At 35.0% G+C, this 19,281-nt stretch overlaps 1 protein-coding gene and 1 pseudogene across 1 annotated transcript; one reads left to right on the forward strand and one right to left on the reverse strand.

The window, feature by feature from the left end:
• Positions 1–1,766: 1,766 nt before the first annotated feature.
• LOC109156863 (UDP-glycosyltransferase 74F2-like) lies at positions 1,767–5,201 on the reverse strand. Its single transcript, XM_019304728.1, has 2 exons — positions 4,493–5,201; positions 1,767–2,621 (listed from the first exon to the last, which is right to left on the reverse strand). Exons 1-2 carry the CDS (start codon positions 5,129–5,131, stop codon positions 1,896–1,898), a joined length of 1,365 nt encoding a protein of 454 aa, XP_019160273.1. The 5' UTR covers positions 5,132–5,201; the 3' UTR covers positions 1,767–1,895.
• A 951-nt stretch (positions 5,202–6,152) lies between these two features.
• Positions 6,153–7,022, forward strand: LOC109156864 (annotated as a pseudogene).
• The last annotated feature ends 12,259 nt before the right edge of the window (positions 7,023–19,281 follow it).

Genomic DNA, 19,281 nt, shown 5'->3' on the forward strand with positions numbered 1-19,281 from the left:
TTTTTTTAATCCCCATATCTTCACAATATTTCGACTTTACTAATTTATGTTTTTGTCGTCCGTGATATTGCAACTCAATAAATTGCCGGGTATTGAGTAGTCTACTGCTCACCGGGATATAAATATTTTCAAAAGGATGAAATGAGTATTATTCTACAGAAGTAACTACAAGATACAAGAGGCAAATTATATCATTTAGATTAAAAAGTCATGAAGTTTAAACTAATGTTGTCGGTTCATAAAAAAATTAGATTAATAAAAATAAAATTGCAGGTTCATAAAAATATAATGATACCAATTAATCAATCATCATTTAAATATATTATCCTTTATATTTATTTTTTATAAATAATATCAATATATAAAAATATAAATCGTTAAAAATATCAATGTGACATTTGAAATGGCAATTATATTGATTTATATTTTTCAATATATCATTTCAATAATTGTGTAATGAATATGTAGTAGAGATATTATAAACTTATAGTTGTAACTTTATGAATGTGACTTTATGAACTTGTAATAGTGATTTTATGAACTTAGAGTAGTGCATTTATTAACCTGCAGTGATGACTTTATGAACCTAAGATAGTATAGTAATTTTATGAACAATTTATATATTTGTAGATTTACTAAAAAAATTAGAAAAAAATATGATTCAAAATATCTCAACAATAACTTTTTAATGAAATATATTTTTTATACATTTAAGTTGAAAAAAATACACATGGTCCATGATATTAGCCATTAGTATATTTTTTACTTGGTAACATTAGCTTTTATATATCCGGTGATAACGGTAATGTTGAAAGAGTTTTTTCAACAATGAAAATAGTTAAGAATAGAATCATAGATAACGCAATCGAATGGGAGATAATTTAATAAATGATTGTTTGGTTAATTATTTTTATTAAAGAGATGTGTTTGAAAGCGTTGATAAAAAAAAAATTATACAATGTTTTCAATGTAGGAAAACATGTCGTGAATAATTGCAAAAAAGAAAATATTTATTTATAAATGTAACTTATACTTATATTTGTATGTCATTGAGAGTAATATTAAATTTAGTATATTGACATCACTAAATTTGAAACTTGACTCCACTACTAGTTGGAGGCGAGAGAAGATTATTCTTTGGAGACAACTGTCTCCGAAGGAAAGGGAGAGAAAGGCTCTGCCACGCACCACACACCAGTATTGTGGCGCGTGGTGCTCACGCGCCGCAATTTAAAATTTTGTAATATACAAAATGCTAATTTGTTCCGTAGGCGAATTTAAATACAAATTTTAATTTATTAAATTATATTTTGATTAGTTTATAAATTTAATATTTTATAATTTAAAGACTTTTTTTTCATTATTTAAATTTATTTTTATTTAAAATTGAAATTATTAATTATAGAAAAGTGAATAAAAACAATCCTTATACCATGAACCAATGTTCACAATGGTGCATGCGTATGTGTTATATTGTTGGTTTTTGTGTTTGTGTTATGAACTTCTGTACTTTAAGTGCAGTGTATGAATTCTTTACATGAAACAAATTAGTAATTGTTTTATGTTATGAATTTTTGTGATCTTGTATTGTGTAATTTTGTGCCTACGAACACACATTATGTATCTAAATCAAATTTGTAAAATAAGTAAATATATAACATATGCATGTGTATTGTGTTATAATTTTTTGTGTGTGTTGTGTTATGAAATTCTGTACCTTGCAGTATGAATTTTGTACCTCGTCGTTTCGATTCAATTTTGGTGGGTGTTTTGAACTTATGGCAATAAGACATTTTATTCATACCATTTGGTTACACAACTAGAAAGCATATATGCCTGTTTACAACATACATGAGTTTAATTGTATCCTAATAGTGTGACAAAAACCATAATGATCAAACATGGGATAATGATGATGTAGTCAATGTGGACACAAATTCATCAATAACTTTGTCAGAAGTCCCACCTTCACTCACTGCCTCCTTAGCCAAATGACTCCATTTCATTGCATTTTCCTTCATTTCTTTCCCTTCCAAAACCTCCCTAACACACCCCTCTATTTCTCCCCTACTCACAACCCCATCCTCACCAACCCTAACCCTCTTCCCAACCTTCCACACATCCACAATCAATTTCGCATTCATCGTCTGGTCGGTCCACTGCGGCATCGCCACCATGGGCACCCCGAGGCTGAGCGCCTCGATCGTCGAGTTCCACCCGCCGTGAGTAAAGAAACACCCCACGGCCTTGCTGGCCAGCACTTTAAGCTGAGGGCTCCAGTTCACGATCAAGGCCTTATCATCGTCGCCGAGGAAATTCTCCGGCAACTTTGGTAGCTCGGAGTCCCTAACTACCCATAGGAAGTAAGTGTTGGTGTTCTTGAAGCCCCATGCAAGCTCTTCCATTTGTTTTTGGTCAACGGATGCCATGCTCCCAAATGCCACGTAGATGACTGAGCCTTCAGGTTTTGTGTTTAGCCAATCAATGCTTTTTGTTGGGTCCATGTGGTAGAGGTTAATGCCATATTCGCTGTCGTTTTTGACTCGGTTGTCTAAGTATAACGATGGGACTGTCGGTCCAATTGGAATTACTGGACTCATTTTCGACATCGTATCCACTACCTGTCCATACCACAAAATTACAAGTTTGATTTTTAACGAGAGATCAAAAAGCGATCTATTAGCTAACCTAATTTCTAGATTTAAACCGATCCGTTATAGGCAACTTATGCTGATTTATCTCGTTGTAGTTGAGATTTTAGTTGGGGTTAAATATATATTCTAGTCTTTTTTATTTGAATAAAGAAACACCAGAATAGAAGACATTGGAAGTTTTCATATAGATTAATACAAAATATCAAACATTATTAGAAAATTAAAGTCAAACAATACTCCAATAAAAAGTAATAACAAATATAAAAGTAGTTCTTTTAGTCAAATTTTGAGTGGTGTCAATTGCACAACAATAAAGACAGTCCTTGTAGTTGTTGTTTTCATTTAGGTCCTGTTTGGTAAAAAATTAGTCTATAGGCCAATTTTAGCTTATTTGACCACTATTAATTGTTTGATTTAGTTAAAATATCAATATAAATGTTTAGTTAATTAGCTTTTTGCAATTCCAAAAGGCTAAAATTAAAAAAGCTACTCCAAGTAACTTTTTCAATTAACTTTTTGAGAAAAGAAATTATATTAAACAGCTATCAGCTAACAGCTAATTTACCAAACACTTTTCTACAATCAGCTAATGTTATCAACTATTTATACCCTCTAATTAACACAATCAGCTAACAACTAACAACTATCAGCTAACAGTCATTTTACCAAACAGGGCCTTAATATTTCTCCAATTTTGTACTCATTCAACCTGTTATTGTATATCTTGTTTGATTATTGTTCGACGACTTAAATTTTATATAATTTTCTTTTAATACAAACTTTATATAATTTTATCTTTTGTAATATTTAATTTATTATTAAGAAATATGGAGCAAAGTTTATATACCTCGTATTTAACAAGTATTATATAGGAAATGTTTTATTAAATACAAAATATTATATTGGGAAAATTGATAGATTAGATTTTAAGAATAAAATTTTCATTAATTGCCTATTATTCATTTTGAATGTATAATATAACAAAATTTAATATCTCACCCTCGAAAATCCAAATTCACTTTTACATGTTCCAAACTAAAAGGAAACTCCACTAAAAATGACTACATTATATTAAACGCTATTTTCAACCAATTTTTTTCCAACAAATAGTAGACAAAAAGGTACAAAACATAAACCAACGAATTAAATGCTCCATTTGATATGTCTCGTTCAATTAATTTAACTCACATTATTTAATTTTTACTAATGAAAATTTATATTTTAGGGATCGAATCCATGACTCCTGATTTTAGAAGAGTTAGTCACTTCGTGTCACTACAGTACAAGGTCATTGGCTAATGAAAAATTATATATTTAAAAATAAATAAAAATATTAGTAAGTGCAAAATTAAAGATTCAATTTAAAATACTCTCTCTCTCATTTTATTTGTTCTATTTACTGTTCGTCAATCAAAATCAACTCTTTTTTTACATTAAGGGTCCTCACACCCCGACACGACAGAGCATTTGGAAGGATGTAAATCATGGTAACTCAACTGAACATGAATCACAGAGGCTAGACCGTGCTCACTGCGCACAAGGAACCCCTCACTTTGAGAGTTACGCACAAGGAACCCCTCACTTTGAGAGGTATCATGGTAACTCAACTGAACATGAATCACAGAGGCTAGACCGTGCTCACTGCGCACAAGGAACCCCTCACTTTGAGAGGGTGCTCCTACACTGTGACTGGTGAGACTCGATCCCCGATCATTCTTCTAAAGTTTCACCTCTGTAATCAGTTGAGCTACCCATGCGGGTTTCTTTGCTTATTTCTATTAGTATATTCTTATAATCTTTAAAACAAAGGAGAGAGTAGAAACGAAGCTAAGACAGACCTGAGCCTCCAGCTTGTAGAATGAGTTAACGAAAACGCAATCGGCTTTCTCCACATTCAAGAACTGGTGAAGCACCAACTCAAAATACGCCGGATAAGATCCATGGACGTAGATGAACGACGGCATGTCGCGGAGCTCCAGCGCCGGCAGCCCGGGAATCCTCACCGGCGGCGAAGTCACCGGCAGCTGCAGTATCCCATGGTGCGCGCAGTAATACACGTAGTTCACGGCGCAAGCTTGGGTGAAAAAGCAGCCGGCGAAGAGGCCATGGCTCTTGGCCACGTCCAGAGCCCAAGGCATGAACGAGTCGTATATAACGCAATCGACCGGAGAATCGGAGTTTTTGTACCTTTCGATGAGGTCGGCGAGGGTCTTGGAGCCGGCGACTTGGAAGCGGTTTAGGTAGTCGGGGACGCTGTCGGCCTGGAGGAAACCGGCGTCGTCGCAGCCGTCGGAGATGATGTCGATCCCGACGGCGTCGGAGACGGGTTTCATGGAGTTGGAAATGAAGGTGGTGATGGCGAGAGTGGTTTTGAGACCTTTGGAGACAAGGCGTTTGCAGAATTGAAGCATGGGATTAATGTGGCCTTGGCTTGGATAAGGAATAGCTACAATATGTGCTCTCTTTTCTCTCTCCATTTTCTTGCTCTTTCTCTAACTTACTACTAGATAGTAGATAGATACTTTAATGTTAATCTCCAATTTATAGGTGTAGAAAGAAGCACTATCTTTAGATACAATAATCCAATTCCAATTGTGGATATTGGATACAAGCTCGAATCTGGCAACTGTAGTGAAAGTTATATCTAATGTGGTAAGAGCAACTAGATTATCTAGTCACTGTAAATTTGACAGAGCATGCGAGAGGATATAAATATGGTCAAATGTCGGTGCTAATAAGAAGTTTGTTCACTTTGAACATAATTTCAACTCTATTACTTTTGAGTTTGAATCTTGATCTTATTCTTTTAAATATATTTGCTTATTAAACTAGTGAGCTAAGCATATGCAGAATACGGAGACTCTGAGAGCAAGAAAATTTTGTTTTTATGACTTTATTCAATTAATTATGCCTTTTAAAGCAAAATAGACTTCTTTTAGATAATATTTTTTGTAGCAATGAAAGTCAAATATTCATATTGATATAATAATTGAGGAAAAATCCGTCACGACTTCTTTTACATAATCCTACCATAGAAAAGAGGGAAGTTTAGCTTGATTTGCAAGAAAGTTTGAGAAAGCCAAGAGATATATATTAAATTATTAATTGTGTTAGTGACAGCGTATATTATGAACCAAATTAATTGTGTTAGTAAATATTGGCTGCTTCACTAGAAGATTTCATTATATTCTCAATACTTTTATTCATATGAGCGTCATTAAATTCCACAATGAGTCGGTTATCAACCTTCAATTTTTTTTTAAAGGATTAAACCAGAGTTTTTACCCATTTTGGTTCTTTAACTATGACTCATTCTCAATTTTGCATTTCAATTTTTAATTGCACTTAATGTGGTCCATTGACTTAAAAAAAATTACCTCAATTTAATCCTCGTTACATTTTCCATCAATTAGGCGTTAAGTTGGAGGTATTTTGGTCCATTCAACAAAATATGAAGCCGCCGGGGTGAGACGCCATAGACGATGCGATCTCATCGTCTTCCATGCCGTCCGATGAGGATACACACTCAATGCTATCAATCAAGAATTAAGAAAAAAAATCGAAGAACAATGTTTAGGCCGTTATCGAACAGAGTTCTAAGGCTGGGCTCCCGGCGAATTGCGGCGGAAAGGGCGGTGGATTTTCCACGGCTCTACCACGAGATGCAGAGCGTGGTAGACTAGTACAACAACCCCCGCAACGTTGGCTCCTTCGACAAGAATGACCCGACGGTCGGCACGGGGTTGGTCGGCGCCCCGACCTGCGGCGATGTGATGAAGCTCCAGATTAAGGTCGATGATGAGACTGGAAAGATCATTGACGCTTGTTTCAAGACCTTCGGATGTGGCTCCGCTATCGCGTCCTGATCTGTTGCAACAAAGTGGGTGAAGGGAAAGCAAATGGAGGAAGTGCTATCCATCAAGAATACGAAAATTGCAAAACATCTCTCTCTCCCTCCTGTTAAACTCCACTGCAGCATGCTCGCTGAGGATGCAATAAAGGCTGTCGTTAAGGATTACTACTCGCTGAGGAAGAGAAGATAATCTTTGAAGGGGACCGGAAGGAAATCGATCAGTACTTGCACGCCGCCGTTCGAAGTGGAGTTATTGTCCGACTTGAACTCATCTTCTTCCTCGATCAGCTACTTCGCCGCCTCCATGGCGATGGCTGTGCAGATCGGCAGCACCGGAGTGCAGTCGTCTTCTTCCGGCGATCTCCTCCATCACCTCCATATCCCTTTTCCTCGATTTTCTCTCCCTCTCCCACTAGGCAACAGGCGACGATGTACAGTAGAACAGAGCAGATCGACGGCAGAAGCAAGTGTGGGTGGTCGGCGGTAAGCTCAGCTGGTTCTCGTCCGGCAGTAGCAGAACTCCGGCGAGTGCAAAGGAGCCTCCTGCAATGGCGGTGGTTGGGCAGACTTCTTCCTCTCTCCGGCGTGAACTTGGACAGCGTGACCGAAGCTCCCAGGACAACCAGCTCCATGATTCACGACTTTGATGAACAAAATGGTCAAATTGGGTGGAATGGACCAAAATACCTCCAACTTAACGGCTGTTTGACGCAAAATGTATTCGAGGACCAATTTGGGGTAATTTTTAAAAGTTCAGGGACCACATTAGGTGCAATTGAAAGTCAAAATGTAAAATTAAGAATGAGTCATAGTCAAGAGACCAAAATGGGTAAAAACTCAATTAAACCATCTAAAAACTTGATAGAGAAAATTAATTATAAAATATATCTCAACTAACTTCAAATCTTCTGTAAGAATTAAATTTTACACATTACAATTATGTTCCAAATATTTATACACCTTTTTTATACGACACTTTGATCTGTCATAGTTAATAAAACAATACTATTAACTTATTTTTATTTTCAAAAAAAAAAAAACTTATTTTTATTTAGTAAACAAGCAGTTGAATGTATCCCCAAGACACCCTTCAACTATTAAGAGATGTGATTTTGATTAATATTTTGTCCATTAATTTGTTGATAGATAATTTCATGATTTAGAATTTTAATTTAGTGTTATCTCAATATTGGTTATCATGGTTTACATATACAATTAAAAAGTGATCATGGTCTAATACAGAACCGGACCTTAGGAGTACCAAGGTTTTATTTTTCTAGCATATGTTTGTATACTCCCCTGGGGAGAACATATTGTCCAAACATGAGGAAGGTACCAAATCTTTATAGAAACTGCGAAAACGTTCTAGCATTATACTCTGGAGTTAAATTTGAAATCTTGTAATTATTCGCTTTCCCACCCCATTATTGAAGGAGATTGCGAGAAAAGACTTATATAAGGAAAATTTCTTCTTCGCTTCAAATTATGTTGGGGAGATTGTTCTATTAGTGATGTGAACGAGATCTATTTTTATTTTATTTTATAACTTGAAGACCTGGGAGAGCACTCGTGACTTGGAGAGAGCTTGAGATAAAATTTTGATGGTAAATGGAGTGTGTTGGCTGAAAATGGAAAGGGAGGGAGGATTAAATAGAGTGTTGGGAGGTGGGGGAAAATAGAGGGGGAAAAAGGGATTTACTAATTTATGAAATTCAAAAAGAGGTATGGGAAAGAGAGAAAGTTGATAGTGATGTGAGGGGAATTTGATGAGATTTGATGTGGGTGATTTCCAAGACTTTTATAAGGCCATCGAGAGCATCCACATCAATTGGGGAGAATGAGGGGATAATGTAAAAGTGATTAGGAAAGAGAATGTGGGAGGTGAGAGAAAAAAAGAAAAAAAAATAGAAAACTGATTTAAAAAAAAAAAAAAATTAAAGCCTTGTCAGGCACGCTGACAGCGCTGTCAGCGCGCCCGTGTGGCACATGACTGTGCGCAAACGCGCACAACATTTTTTTTTTTTCTGACATTATTTTGTGTTTTGCAGGACAAATATCTCCTCAAATAACTCCACTCCACATTTGCTATTAACCCCACCCAACATAATTGTTATGACATTATCCCCATATTATCCACTAGTGTGGATGCTCTCAATAGATGAGTTTTTAGGTGCCAAATAAGAGAGAGGAGAGAGAAAAATGTGTGAAAAAAAAAAGAAAAGAAAAAATAAAAAACAAAGCTGAAAAACTCTACCCACAAACTTCATTATCTCTCTTGGTGGGACACACATTTATGACAAAATTTCCATTCTTGCAGGAGGCACTCACCCCTCTCTCCTCTCTCCTCCACATACCCATTTTTTTCTTAATTCTTCTGCAAAATCCCCTTGCTGGAGATGCTCTAAGGAAGTGGTGCACTTTTGTAGGGATTCTATTTCATTTGGTGAGAATTTCGCGGACGGAGGAGTTCATTCGCGTTTGGACTCTGCAGAGATGAGGTTGGTCCACATGAAGCCCGGGGTACTCACGCAAGGAGGTCGGGATGGCGCATTGTCTTACTCTCATTCGTTGTCGACTTCTCACAACGAAGAGAGTGGGGGACTCATGATGGATATATTATGACCGAAGCGGACCGACCCGAGAAGTTGGACCTGGAACACCCCAGCCCAAGCCACCTCCCCTCAAGGCACTTGGGCCTTGGTTACTTCGGCCCATGGAGCTCGTCCAGGTTGAGCTCGGGCCATAAGGAGCTCGGTCGTGTCGAGCTCATCCGCGCGTTGGACCCGGTCCCGGTTCGGGACGCGGTCAAACCGGAAGTTCTAACCACCCCCGGTTTAGGGGGTGCGGCTGGGGGTTTAACTAGTATAAAAACCTCCCACCTTGTCCTAACAAGACATGTTCAATCTATTCTAGCTACTTTGTCCTAACGAATCATTGTAATAGCCTATTTATGGCACTTCAATATAATATACGGTCTCCGCGACCTTTACGACATCGTTCTATCCTTTTATTATTCACGTTCTTTACCGGGTTTAAGTAATTCGGGTCCACCCCGGGTAATTAAATCCATCAAATAATCAATATCAATACCGTTTACACATGATATCATTATATATACAATACATAATTATACTATGTATTATCAATAATAATTTTTAATTATAAGTTAGTTATGTAACGATTGACATCAATTGATACTTTATAAGTTTCCACATAATACAAAATATATACAATAATAATCTTGTTTGTCACTCTTTTATCAAATAAAAGTTGTCAATTATTTTGTTGGGAGTTAATACCCAAAATGGTCTTTGACTATAGTGATTTTTCTCAATTTCGTCCTAAACAACTTTAGTGACCTAATGTAGTCCCATACTTTTGTATTTTTGCTCAATTTAGTCATTCGTTTGTTATTCCATCAAATTGGTGTTAAATAAATGGACAATTCAATAATCTCAATATTGACCTCTATTTACTCTCAGCCCTGCGAAGTGTTAAACCACTCTTTCTTTTACGAATTACTCCCAGACCTATGGATCAAATTTTATATTTTCGAGTTTGGGAGTAATTTGTAAAAGAAAGATGAATTTCAGACTTCACAGGTCTAGGAGTAAAGAGATGCCAATATAAAAATTACTGAATTGACACTCTATTTAACACCAAATGGACTAAATTGAGCAAAAAAAGAAAAGTCTAAGACTACATTAGGTCACCAAGCAAAGTTGTTTAGGATGAAATTGACTACATGTTTAATTTTTACCAATTTTCATCAACGGCTATTGTTTTAGTACAAATTTTCATCCACGACTATTGTTTTAGTGTCAAAATTCATCACGTTGGTCACCCCTTCGTTTAAGGCATGCTGAAAAATGAAATTATTAATGGTATTTTTGTCCTTTTCAAATTAAGATCCCAATTTAGATTTCGGCATGTCTTAAATGGAGGGGTGACCGGCATGATGATTTTTGGTACTAAATAATAGTCGTGGATGAAAATTGGTACTAAAACAATAGTCATGGATGAAAATTGGTACTAAAACAATAGTTGTGGATGGAAATTGGTAGGAATTAAACATGTGGACCAAAATCGTCATTTTGCTAATGCTCATGGGACCGAAATTGGTATTTGCTCTTTAATTCAAGGTCCGTTTGGAAAGTAGGAAAATGAATCATTTTTCCGGAAAATATTTTCCTTTCTCGTGTTTGGCTGCACAACAGAAAACTATCTTTGTGTGTTTGGCTCATTTTCTGGAAATGATGTAGAATTGTATAATTAAACATTTTATATAATTAATTATTTTGTTAAAATATATAAAATTTACAATAATATTATAAATAATAATATTTATTTTTAAAATCAAATAATATTATTTATTAATTTTTAAAAAAAAAAACAACAAAAAAAAAAATGACGAAAATTCCGGCGACCGGAAACCAAAGAGCAGTACTTACTCTCTGGTTTCCGCGGCTGGAGGCCAGAGAGAAGCTCTCTGGTTTCTGCGACCGGAAATCAGAGAAAAGCTCTTTGGTTTCCAACTGGAAATCAGAGTCTGGTGTCTGGCTGAAAACGAGAGAGCACTGCTCTTTGGTGTCTGGCCAGAAACCAGAGAAGACAGTAGTTGTTGTTGTAGGCTAAAGTAGCCTTCCGGAAAATGTCCCCCCCCCCCCCCCCCCCCCTCTCTCCCCCAAAAGGGGAAGTCATTTTCTATAAAGTTGAGCTCATTTTTCATTGACTATACCTCATTTTCCTTTAACTTTTCATTTTTCAACTAAGCCAAACACCAAAAATCCAAGAATCATTTTCGTGGTTTCCAAACACACCCTAAATTCTATCATAGAAAAGAGGAAAGTAACTTAATTTTTTTTGAAACGAAACAACAAATTCATTAAATCAGAGATGAAATACAATCGGGGGGATAGGAAGTCCACACCCACAAGGACAGAAGAAGAACCAGCAGCCTGTGTGCAAGCACGTGAGCCACTCCATTCGCTGGCCTTTTGACATGGCGAATTAAAACGTTCCAAATGCCTCTAGCAATGACACGACATTGCTCAATAAGTAAACTAACATAAAACATATCCTTACTACGAGAATTAAAACTATTGCAGAATTAAAACAATCCTTACTACGAGAATTTCGATTCATGATAGCGCTTCTCTAACAGTCAACACTTTCGTAAAATATGGATCACGATGACCATGAAGTCTACCGTTCCGCGCCATTACAAAACGGCCAAGTTGATCACGGACCACCGCACCGAAGTAAATCCCCGACTCATCAGAAAAGTAAGTTAATTGATTTGGACGAAAGTTAGAGAAAGACAAGCTAGAGATATATATTTATTGTGTCAGTGACAGAGTGTCTTATGAACCTGCAGATTAATTGTGTTAGTAAATATAGGCTGCTTCACTAGAAGATTTCATTATATTCTCAATCTTTTGCTCATACCAGCGGCATTAAATTCCAAAATGAGTCAGTTATCAACCTTCAATTCTTGTTTTTTTTTTTTTTTTTTTTTTTCAAGGATTAATTCCAACGGAGGAATTTTGTCTTCGATGACGCCTTTAAAATTTAGTCCCAAATTATTGTTTTTGTCGGTTAACACTCCAAATTATCATATTTTAGATACTTTTGGTCCTTTCGATGAATCTTTCCGTAAAACATTATTTTAGAAAAGGATATGTTCGTCTCTTCATTTTTTTTCAATAAGTTAATTTCAACGGAAGTCTCTTGTCTTTGGTGACATTTCTAAATTTAGTCCCAAAACAATCGTAAAATTTAATTGAAAATTTTTAGTTTTTATTTCTAATTTTCTAAATTAGTTAGGTAAAAATTAAATAGGAGGCCCTTTAAAATTTGAGGTCATATGTTGTAGCCCAACTTGTACAGCCCAAAATCCGACTCTGATCTTGACCCAACAAAAACCCAACTTTTTTTTTCTTTCTTTTTTTTTTTTTTTTTTTTCTTCTTCTTCTCACTTACTCTCTTTAATTTTCTCCAATTCGATCAAATTTTGTTCAGAAAAAAGTCAATAAAAAACTACTATTTGTCTTGCTCTAATGATACAATACATCCCAAAGTTCAAATTTCAAATTTCAAAATTGCTTGAAAAGAAGTCGTTAAGTGAGTGGAACATAATTTCTTTACTTAAAAGTGATGAGTTTAATTATGATCTACATGTTTTTAGTTGTATCCCTTGCACAAGGTATACAAAATTTATCTGTTGCCAACATGCGAGATATGTCAAAAACCACAAAATATTATGCAATTTGTTAAATATTGACAAATAGTTTGTAGCTCAATGACATCTTTGTAGTTTTCTCAAATAGGAGGTCACATGTTCAAATTTAAGTAGCAGCATTGACCATTTGTACTTTAATAAATTGAAAAAATATGTATAAACATATACTATATTGTAATAGAATCAGTAAAAAAAAAAAAAAAAAAAAACTACAAACAAAACAAATTTAATCATGTTAAAAATCAATAAGTATGCCACTTGAGTCACGGCTTACGTAAGAATTGAAAAGGACCATGGAAATCACTTTTTTTTTTTTTTTTAAAAAAAAAAATTTAATTTTAACTGGGTCTCTTCGTCGTTCTTAATTCACCGATTACTTTTTAATAAATACTTTTGACCCTATTTGATAAATGATTATTAGTTGATTGAGTTAATTAAAGAATATAACTAGTTAAAAACATTAGCGGATTGTATAAATGTATTTGGTAAATTAGCTGATAGCTGTTTGGTATAATTTTTTTATTAAAAAATTAATTGAAAAAGTTGTTTTGAGTAGTTTTTGAATTTTAACATTTTGGAGTATAAAAAGCTAATTAATCAAACACTGGCCCTGTTTGGTAAATAGTTAGCTTATCAGCCAATTTTGGCTTATTTGACCATTATTAATTGTTTGATTTGGTTAAAAAAATCAGTATAAATGTTTGATTCATTAGCTTTTTATAACTCCAAAATGCTAAAATTCAAAAAGCTACTTGAAGCAACTTTTTCAATTAGCTTTTTGAGAAAAAAGAAATTATACCAAACAGTTATCAACTAACCGCCAATTACCAAACATCTTTCTACAATCAGTTAATGTTATCAACTAGTTATATCATTTAATTAACTCAATCAGCTAACAGCTAACAGCTAACAACCATTTACCAAACAGGGCCATTGTGAGAATTATACCCAAAGTGAACAGATTCCTTATGCGTACCGGCATTTTATCATGTCTGCTGAGTTCATCTTTTCAAATGCTTTGTCGGGTTGGAGATTCAATTTTTTTGGGAAAAGAAGAAGAATATAAATTTGAATCCTTTATTGATATCAAGTTATCAACTTGTTTATTTGGGTCTCAATCCATGTTCGACAGTTAGGTATATAAGTATATTTATTTGCTTCATTGTCAGCTTTTAATAATGCTGTGTTTTAATCCAAATGTGAGACTCTTCTTGCAAAATATCTCCTTGACTTGCTATGGCTTGCTATGTTGAATGTTGATTAGTTGAAAATGTTAACCTTTTTTAATCGTTTGATTTCCAAGGACATCAAATTTTATAAATATAATCTTGTAAAATTAGGGTCCGTTTGGAAACCAGGAAAATGACTTCTGGAAAATGTTTTCTGGAAAATGAGTCATTTTCCGGAAAACATTTTCCTTTCCGGTGTTTGGTTGCATTCTGGAAAACTGTTTTTGTGTGTTTGGTTCATTTTCTGGAAAATGAGTAGAATTGTATAATTAAACATTTTAATTATTTTATTTAGAATATTACAACATGTATAATAATATATAATAATATAATATTAATTTTAAATATAATAAAAAATAGCTAAGTTTTTTAACAAAAAAAAAAAAAACTAATAATATATCAAAAATATTATGGTGGTGGTGGTGGTGTAGTGGTAGTGGTGTTATTCGTTATATAATAATAATAATAATAATAATAATAATAATAATAATAATAATAATAATAATAATAATAATAATAATAATAATAATTGGTGGTGGTGTGATGGTGGTGGTAGTATGACGATGGTGTGGTGGTGGTGGTGGTGGCGGCGACGGTGGTATGGTGGTGGCGGCGGCGGCGGTGGTATGGTGGTAGTGGTGGCGGCGACGGTGGTTGCGGTGGTATGGTGGTGGTAGTGGTGGTGGTGGTTGCGGTGGTATGGTGGTGGTGGTGGCGGTGGCGGCGGTGGTGTGGTGGTGGTGGCGGTGGTATGGTGGTGGTGGCGGTGGCGGCGGTGGTGTGGTAGTGGTGGCGGTGGTATGGTGGTGGTGGCGGCGGCGGTGGTATGACGGTAGTGGTGGCGGCGACGGTGGTTGCGGTGGTATGGTGGTGGTGGCGGCGGCGGTGGTTGCGGTGGTATGGTAGTGGTGGTGGTGGTGGTGGCGGTGGCGGTGGTGTGGTGGTGGCGGCGGTGGTATGGTGGTGGTGGCGGCGGCGGTGGTATGACGGTAGTGGTGGCGGCGACGGTGGTTGCGGTGGTATGGTGGTGGTGGCGGCGGCGGTGGGTGCGATGGTATGGTGGTGGTGGGGGCGGTGGTATGGTGGTGATGGCGGCGACGGTGGTTGCGGTGGTATGGTGGTAGTGGTGGCGACGGTGGTTGCGGTGGTATGGTGGTAGTGGCGGCGACGGTAGTGGTGGCGACGGTGGTTGCGGTGGTATGGTGGTAGTGGTGGCGGCGGCGGTGGTGTGATGGTGGTGGTGTGACAACGGTGGTATGGTGGTGGTGGTGGCGGTGGTATGGTGGAGATGGCGGCGACGGTGGTATGTTGGTAGTGGTGGTGGTGGTGGTATGGTGTTGATGATGTTGGTGTAAAAGTTGGAAAATGACTTCCCCCAAAAAAAAGGGGAAGTCATTTTCCATAAAATTGCCTTCCTTTTCCATTGACTTCCACCCCATTTTCCTTTGACCAGTCATTTTCCAATGTAACCAAACACCAAAACCCCGGAAAATGACTTCCAGAAGTCATTTTCCGGGTTTCCAAACACACCCTTAGGATCTTAAGACACAATTGTACAAAATTATGTTACTGTCAATTTCAAAATCAAAGGTGGTGAAAATTTGAAAGAGATTGAATGGACTATACCATACGTTTAAGGAAAAATTATCATCACTGACGTTTGGTTAGATTATCAATTCGGGCTGAGATTACTACTGACTCTATTACAATGTAGTATTTGTCTATCTCTCAAACTATTAAAGTACAAAGAGTCAATGTCCTACTGAGGTTTGAACCTGTGATTTCCCATTTAGGGGAGCTCCAATCATGCCGCTCAACCATAAAGTTTTTGACTTATTTGAAACTTGTAGACTAAATTGACTATATACTTCATAAAAAGTAAATTTTATTTTAAAATATTTCTCATAATTGAATTACAAAATATATTTCGTATCAATTATTAATAATTTTTTTATCACATGTAACACATTATAAATTTCACAATTAATACACAACCAGAATTATTAATAAATATCACAAATCACAATTTTAATTCTAATGAGAAGATAAAATTAAATATAATTATATACTCAAACTGTGTTAGAGAAAGATAAAATTAAAATATAAGCATATATTTAAGGTGGGTTAAGGAAAGATAAAATTAACATGTATATAAAGTGTATTAGGGATTGCGATAAATAGTGTATATAGTAGTTAATAAGGTTTGATCCATTAACCTTTCATTGCTATCATGGAATGTATGTGATTTCCATTGATCTGAACTTTCTTAAATTATAAATTGAACCAAACGTAGGAAAAATTTTCTTACTTTTTAAGTTTTCAAGAAAGTTCAAACTTTTCTGACTACCAAACGCCCTCTAAAGACATATTATTTGTGTATTAAAGGTACATAAGTAATAAAGGTACATTATTTTGTATACTATCAAATAATATATATTTAGTATATAAATAATGTATCTTTAATTATTAAAAATGTTACTTTTACGGGTAACTACAAAATATTATTGTTACATTAAAAAGTGAACAGTAAAATCAGACCCCTAAAAAAAAGTACAGTAACATTCGGACATACCTAAAACATTATATTCAATTAACTATCACTCTAACATGAATTGCATGTAGTTTCCCCCCGGTCCAAACAAAAATTAAATAAAAATCATAAAGCAATTCTTCATTGTAAGAGTCGTATGTAGAGTTACTACTTCGGATATGCCTCTATTCTCTATATTGAATAATCCATAGATAGAATAAATAGGTTCAGAACCTAGACATTGCAATCTACAAAAGTTTCAAAAAGCAATAATAAAATAAAAAGTAAAAATTATGCTTACACATTCTAATTAGCAGCTCAATTAGTCAGTGAAATTTAACACAAAAAACTAATGATCGTGTCCCATCAGTGATAATGTGGAAGTAACCTCTCATTTGGACTCCTGTTGAGCCGGAGAGTAGATCAGTTGATTCACCATGATTTATCTTTTCATAAACTGTGAAAATACTTGAGGTGAGCAATTTCACCTTTTGTCATAAGATAACACAATTGATGTTAACAAGCCATCCGATAATTAATGGTTTGTTCATGTTTACATCAATGCCAGCCTATACTAGTTACTAATTACTAATCAATATAATAACCAATTAACTTCGACATATTCCATGGATAGAGAATTCATAGGATTCCAACCATTGGAAGACGATAAAGAGCATTTGTCTAATTGTTTTGTTTTAGCTGGAGACGACAACCTAGTCAGAAGATTGGAGTGCTGAAATTTGTATAGTATTTAGAGAAATGATTTTTAAACACGTATTTTTTAGTTAAATACATTTGGATGAAAAAAAAAAGTAATAATAACAAACAAATGAAACCAAAATAAGAACACACTACTGAAAATTATGGAATTTCCGACCACCTGAAAGTGATCTTAAATCAAGTCGAAAGCAAAAAGTGGTCGGAAATAACAACAAAGGTTTTTCCGGATACCAAAGTGGTCGGAACAAGACTTTCGACTTGATTTAAGATCACTTTCAGCCGCCGTTTCAGGTGGTTGAAAATTTCATAACTTCTAGCAGTGACATGCGCCAGCTTGCAGACAAACAAACCAAAAAAAAAAAAAAAATTATATATGTAGTGTTTCAATTATATATGTAATATAACCTGGGGTGTGGTTGAGATGTTGAGGGGAAGAGACTCATCCATCCTTAGGTCAAGTGTTTGATCCTTGACTTTAGGTATGGAGTAACCATCTCCAGGCCAGCTGTTCCACCCAAAAGAAGTGGTTACAATTCAGCTAAGAAATTAGTTACTGTGCTTGACGGTAGAAATCATGGGTATATCTAAAAAAAATTATATATGTAATATATAGTAATATTAATCCTTCAATCTTAAATTTTTATTTAACTATTAAATCTTCTTTATTTAGTGGGCTACCTCTTTAACTTAGTAACATAGAAGAAGATGGATGCTATGTAGTAAAAATTAAATAGCGAGAGAAAAAAAAAAAAAAAAAAGCGTTTTCCGTATTATATTATTTATGTATCTAAAAGCACTAGTTTTGTGTCAACATAAAAATTAAAAGAAGAAATACTAATAACACTTGACAGGGCGTTTGGTTGGAGGGGGGAATTATGTGGGAAAAGAATTGTAATTCCATGGGAGTTGAATTACTGGGAATAAAGTGGGAATTTAAATTCCAGTGTTTGGTTGACAGGAATAGAATTACTGGGAATTTCAATTCCAATGTTTGGTATACATGGGAATTGAAAGGGAATAAGTAGTATAAAGTCAAAAATGTTCATTATTGTTATTAGACATTTATTTTAGGTTAAAAAAGGAAGGGGTAATTTTGACTCATCACTATCTTTTTTTCCCAGGAATTAAAATACCATAGGGGGACATGGAATTTTAATTCCATGAAAATGGGGGAATTGCAATTCCATGGAATTGCAATTCCCTCCAACTAAACTACGGAATTTAATGGCCTTTGGAATTAAGTGGGAATTAAGTGGGAAGGGAATCTAAAATCCCTCCAACTAAACGCCCTGTGAGATGCTATAATCTACTGTACCTATTTGAAAAAAAAAAATGTCATTTCCTCATAAAATTAATTGTAACAAGGAGATTCCATATATAATAAGTGTTTTTTACTGTACCTCTCTTAATAAATGGACTAAAAGCACTATTTAATGTCAAAGATGGAAACATCAACAGACAACAATTGAGATAAGATATACCTAAAATTAAATGTCGTTTTTCTTAAAATAAAAAATAATAATAAAGCAAAACCACATCTTCTACAAATGAAAACTTTATTAGCAATTTGTTTAATGCATATACAAGAGAATCACATTCACAGCCACGGCGACGCCTAAGAGAAATTCCATTGTCTGGCCGCCGAATCTCCCATTATTATACCATACACCAAGATTCATTATTGATTTATTGTGTACCCTTATCTAAAACGATATTCATATTATATATTATATATTGTTAATATATTATGTATTTTTACTTAATAAATTATATACCTAATACAACTAACATATTATATACTTAACCAGTCCGCGGACCAACATAACCGTAAAATAATGAAGGAAGAGTTAAAACAGTAAAAAGATGAGAGAACAAGTAGAAAGTAGTGTTATTGCTAAGAGAATTTGAGAGTTGGATCCCTTACATTGTGACCCATGGGGGTATTTACACATACTCAAGTAGTAGAGAAAAGGAAAGAAAAAGACTTAACATATTTGAGCTTTGGAAAGTTGCCTAAACTCATTTAAGCCTTGTCTCCCAAGTTATGAGATCAC

The sequence above is a fragment of the Ipomoea nil genome, unplaced genomic scaffold (genome assembly GCF_001879475.1).
Source record: "Ipomoea nil cultivar Tokyo-kokei standard unplaced genomic scaffold, Asagao_1.1 scaffold2759, whole genome shotgun sequence".
In the NCBI taxonomy this organism is placed as follows: domain Eukaryota; kingdom Viridiplantae; phylum Streptophyta; class Magnoliopsida; order Solanales; family Convolvulaceae; genus Ipomoea; species Ipomoea nil.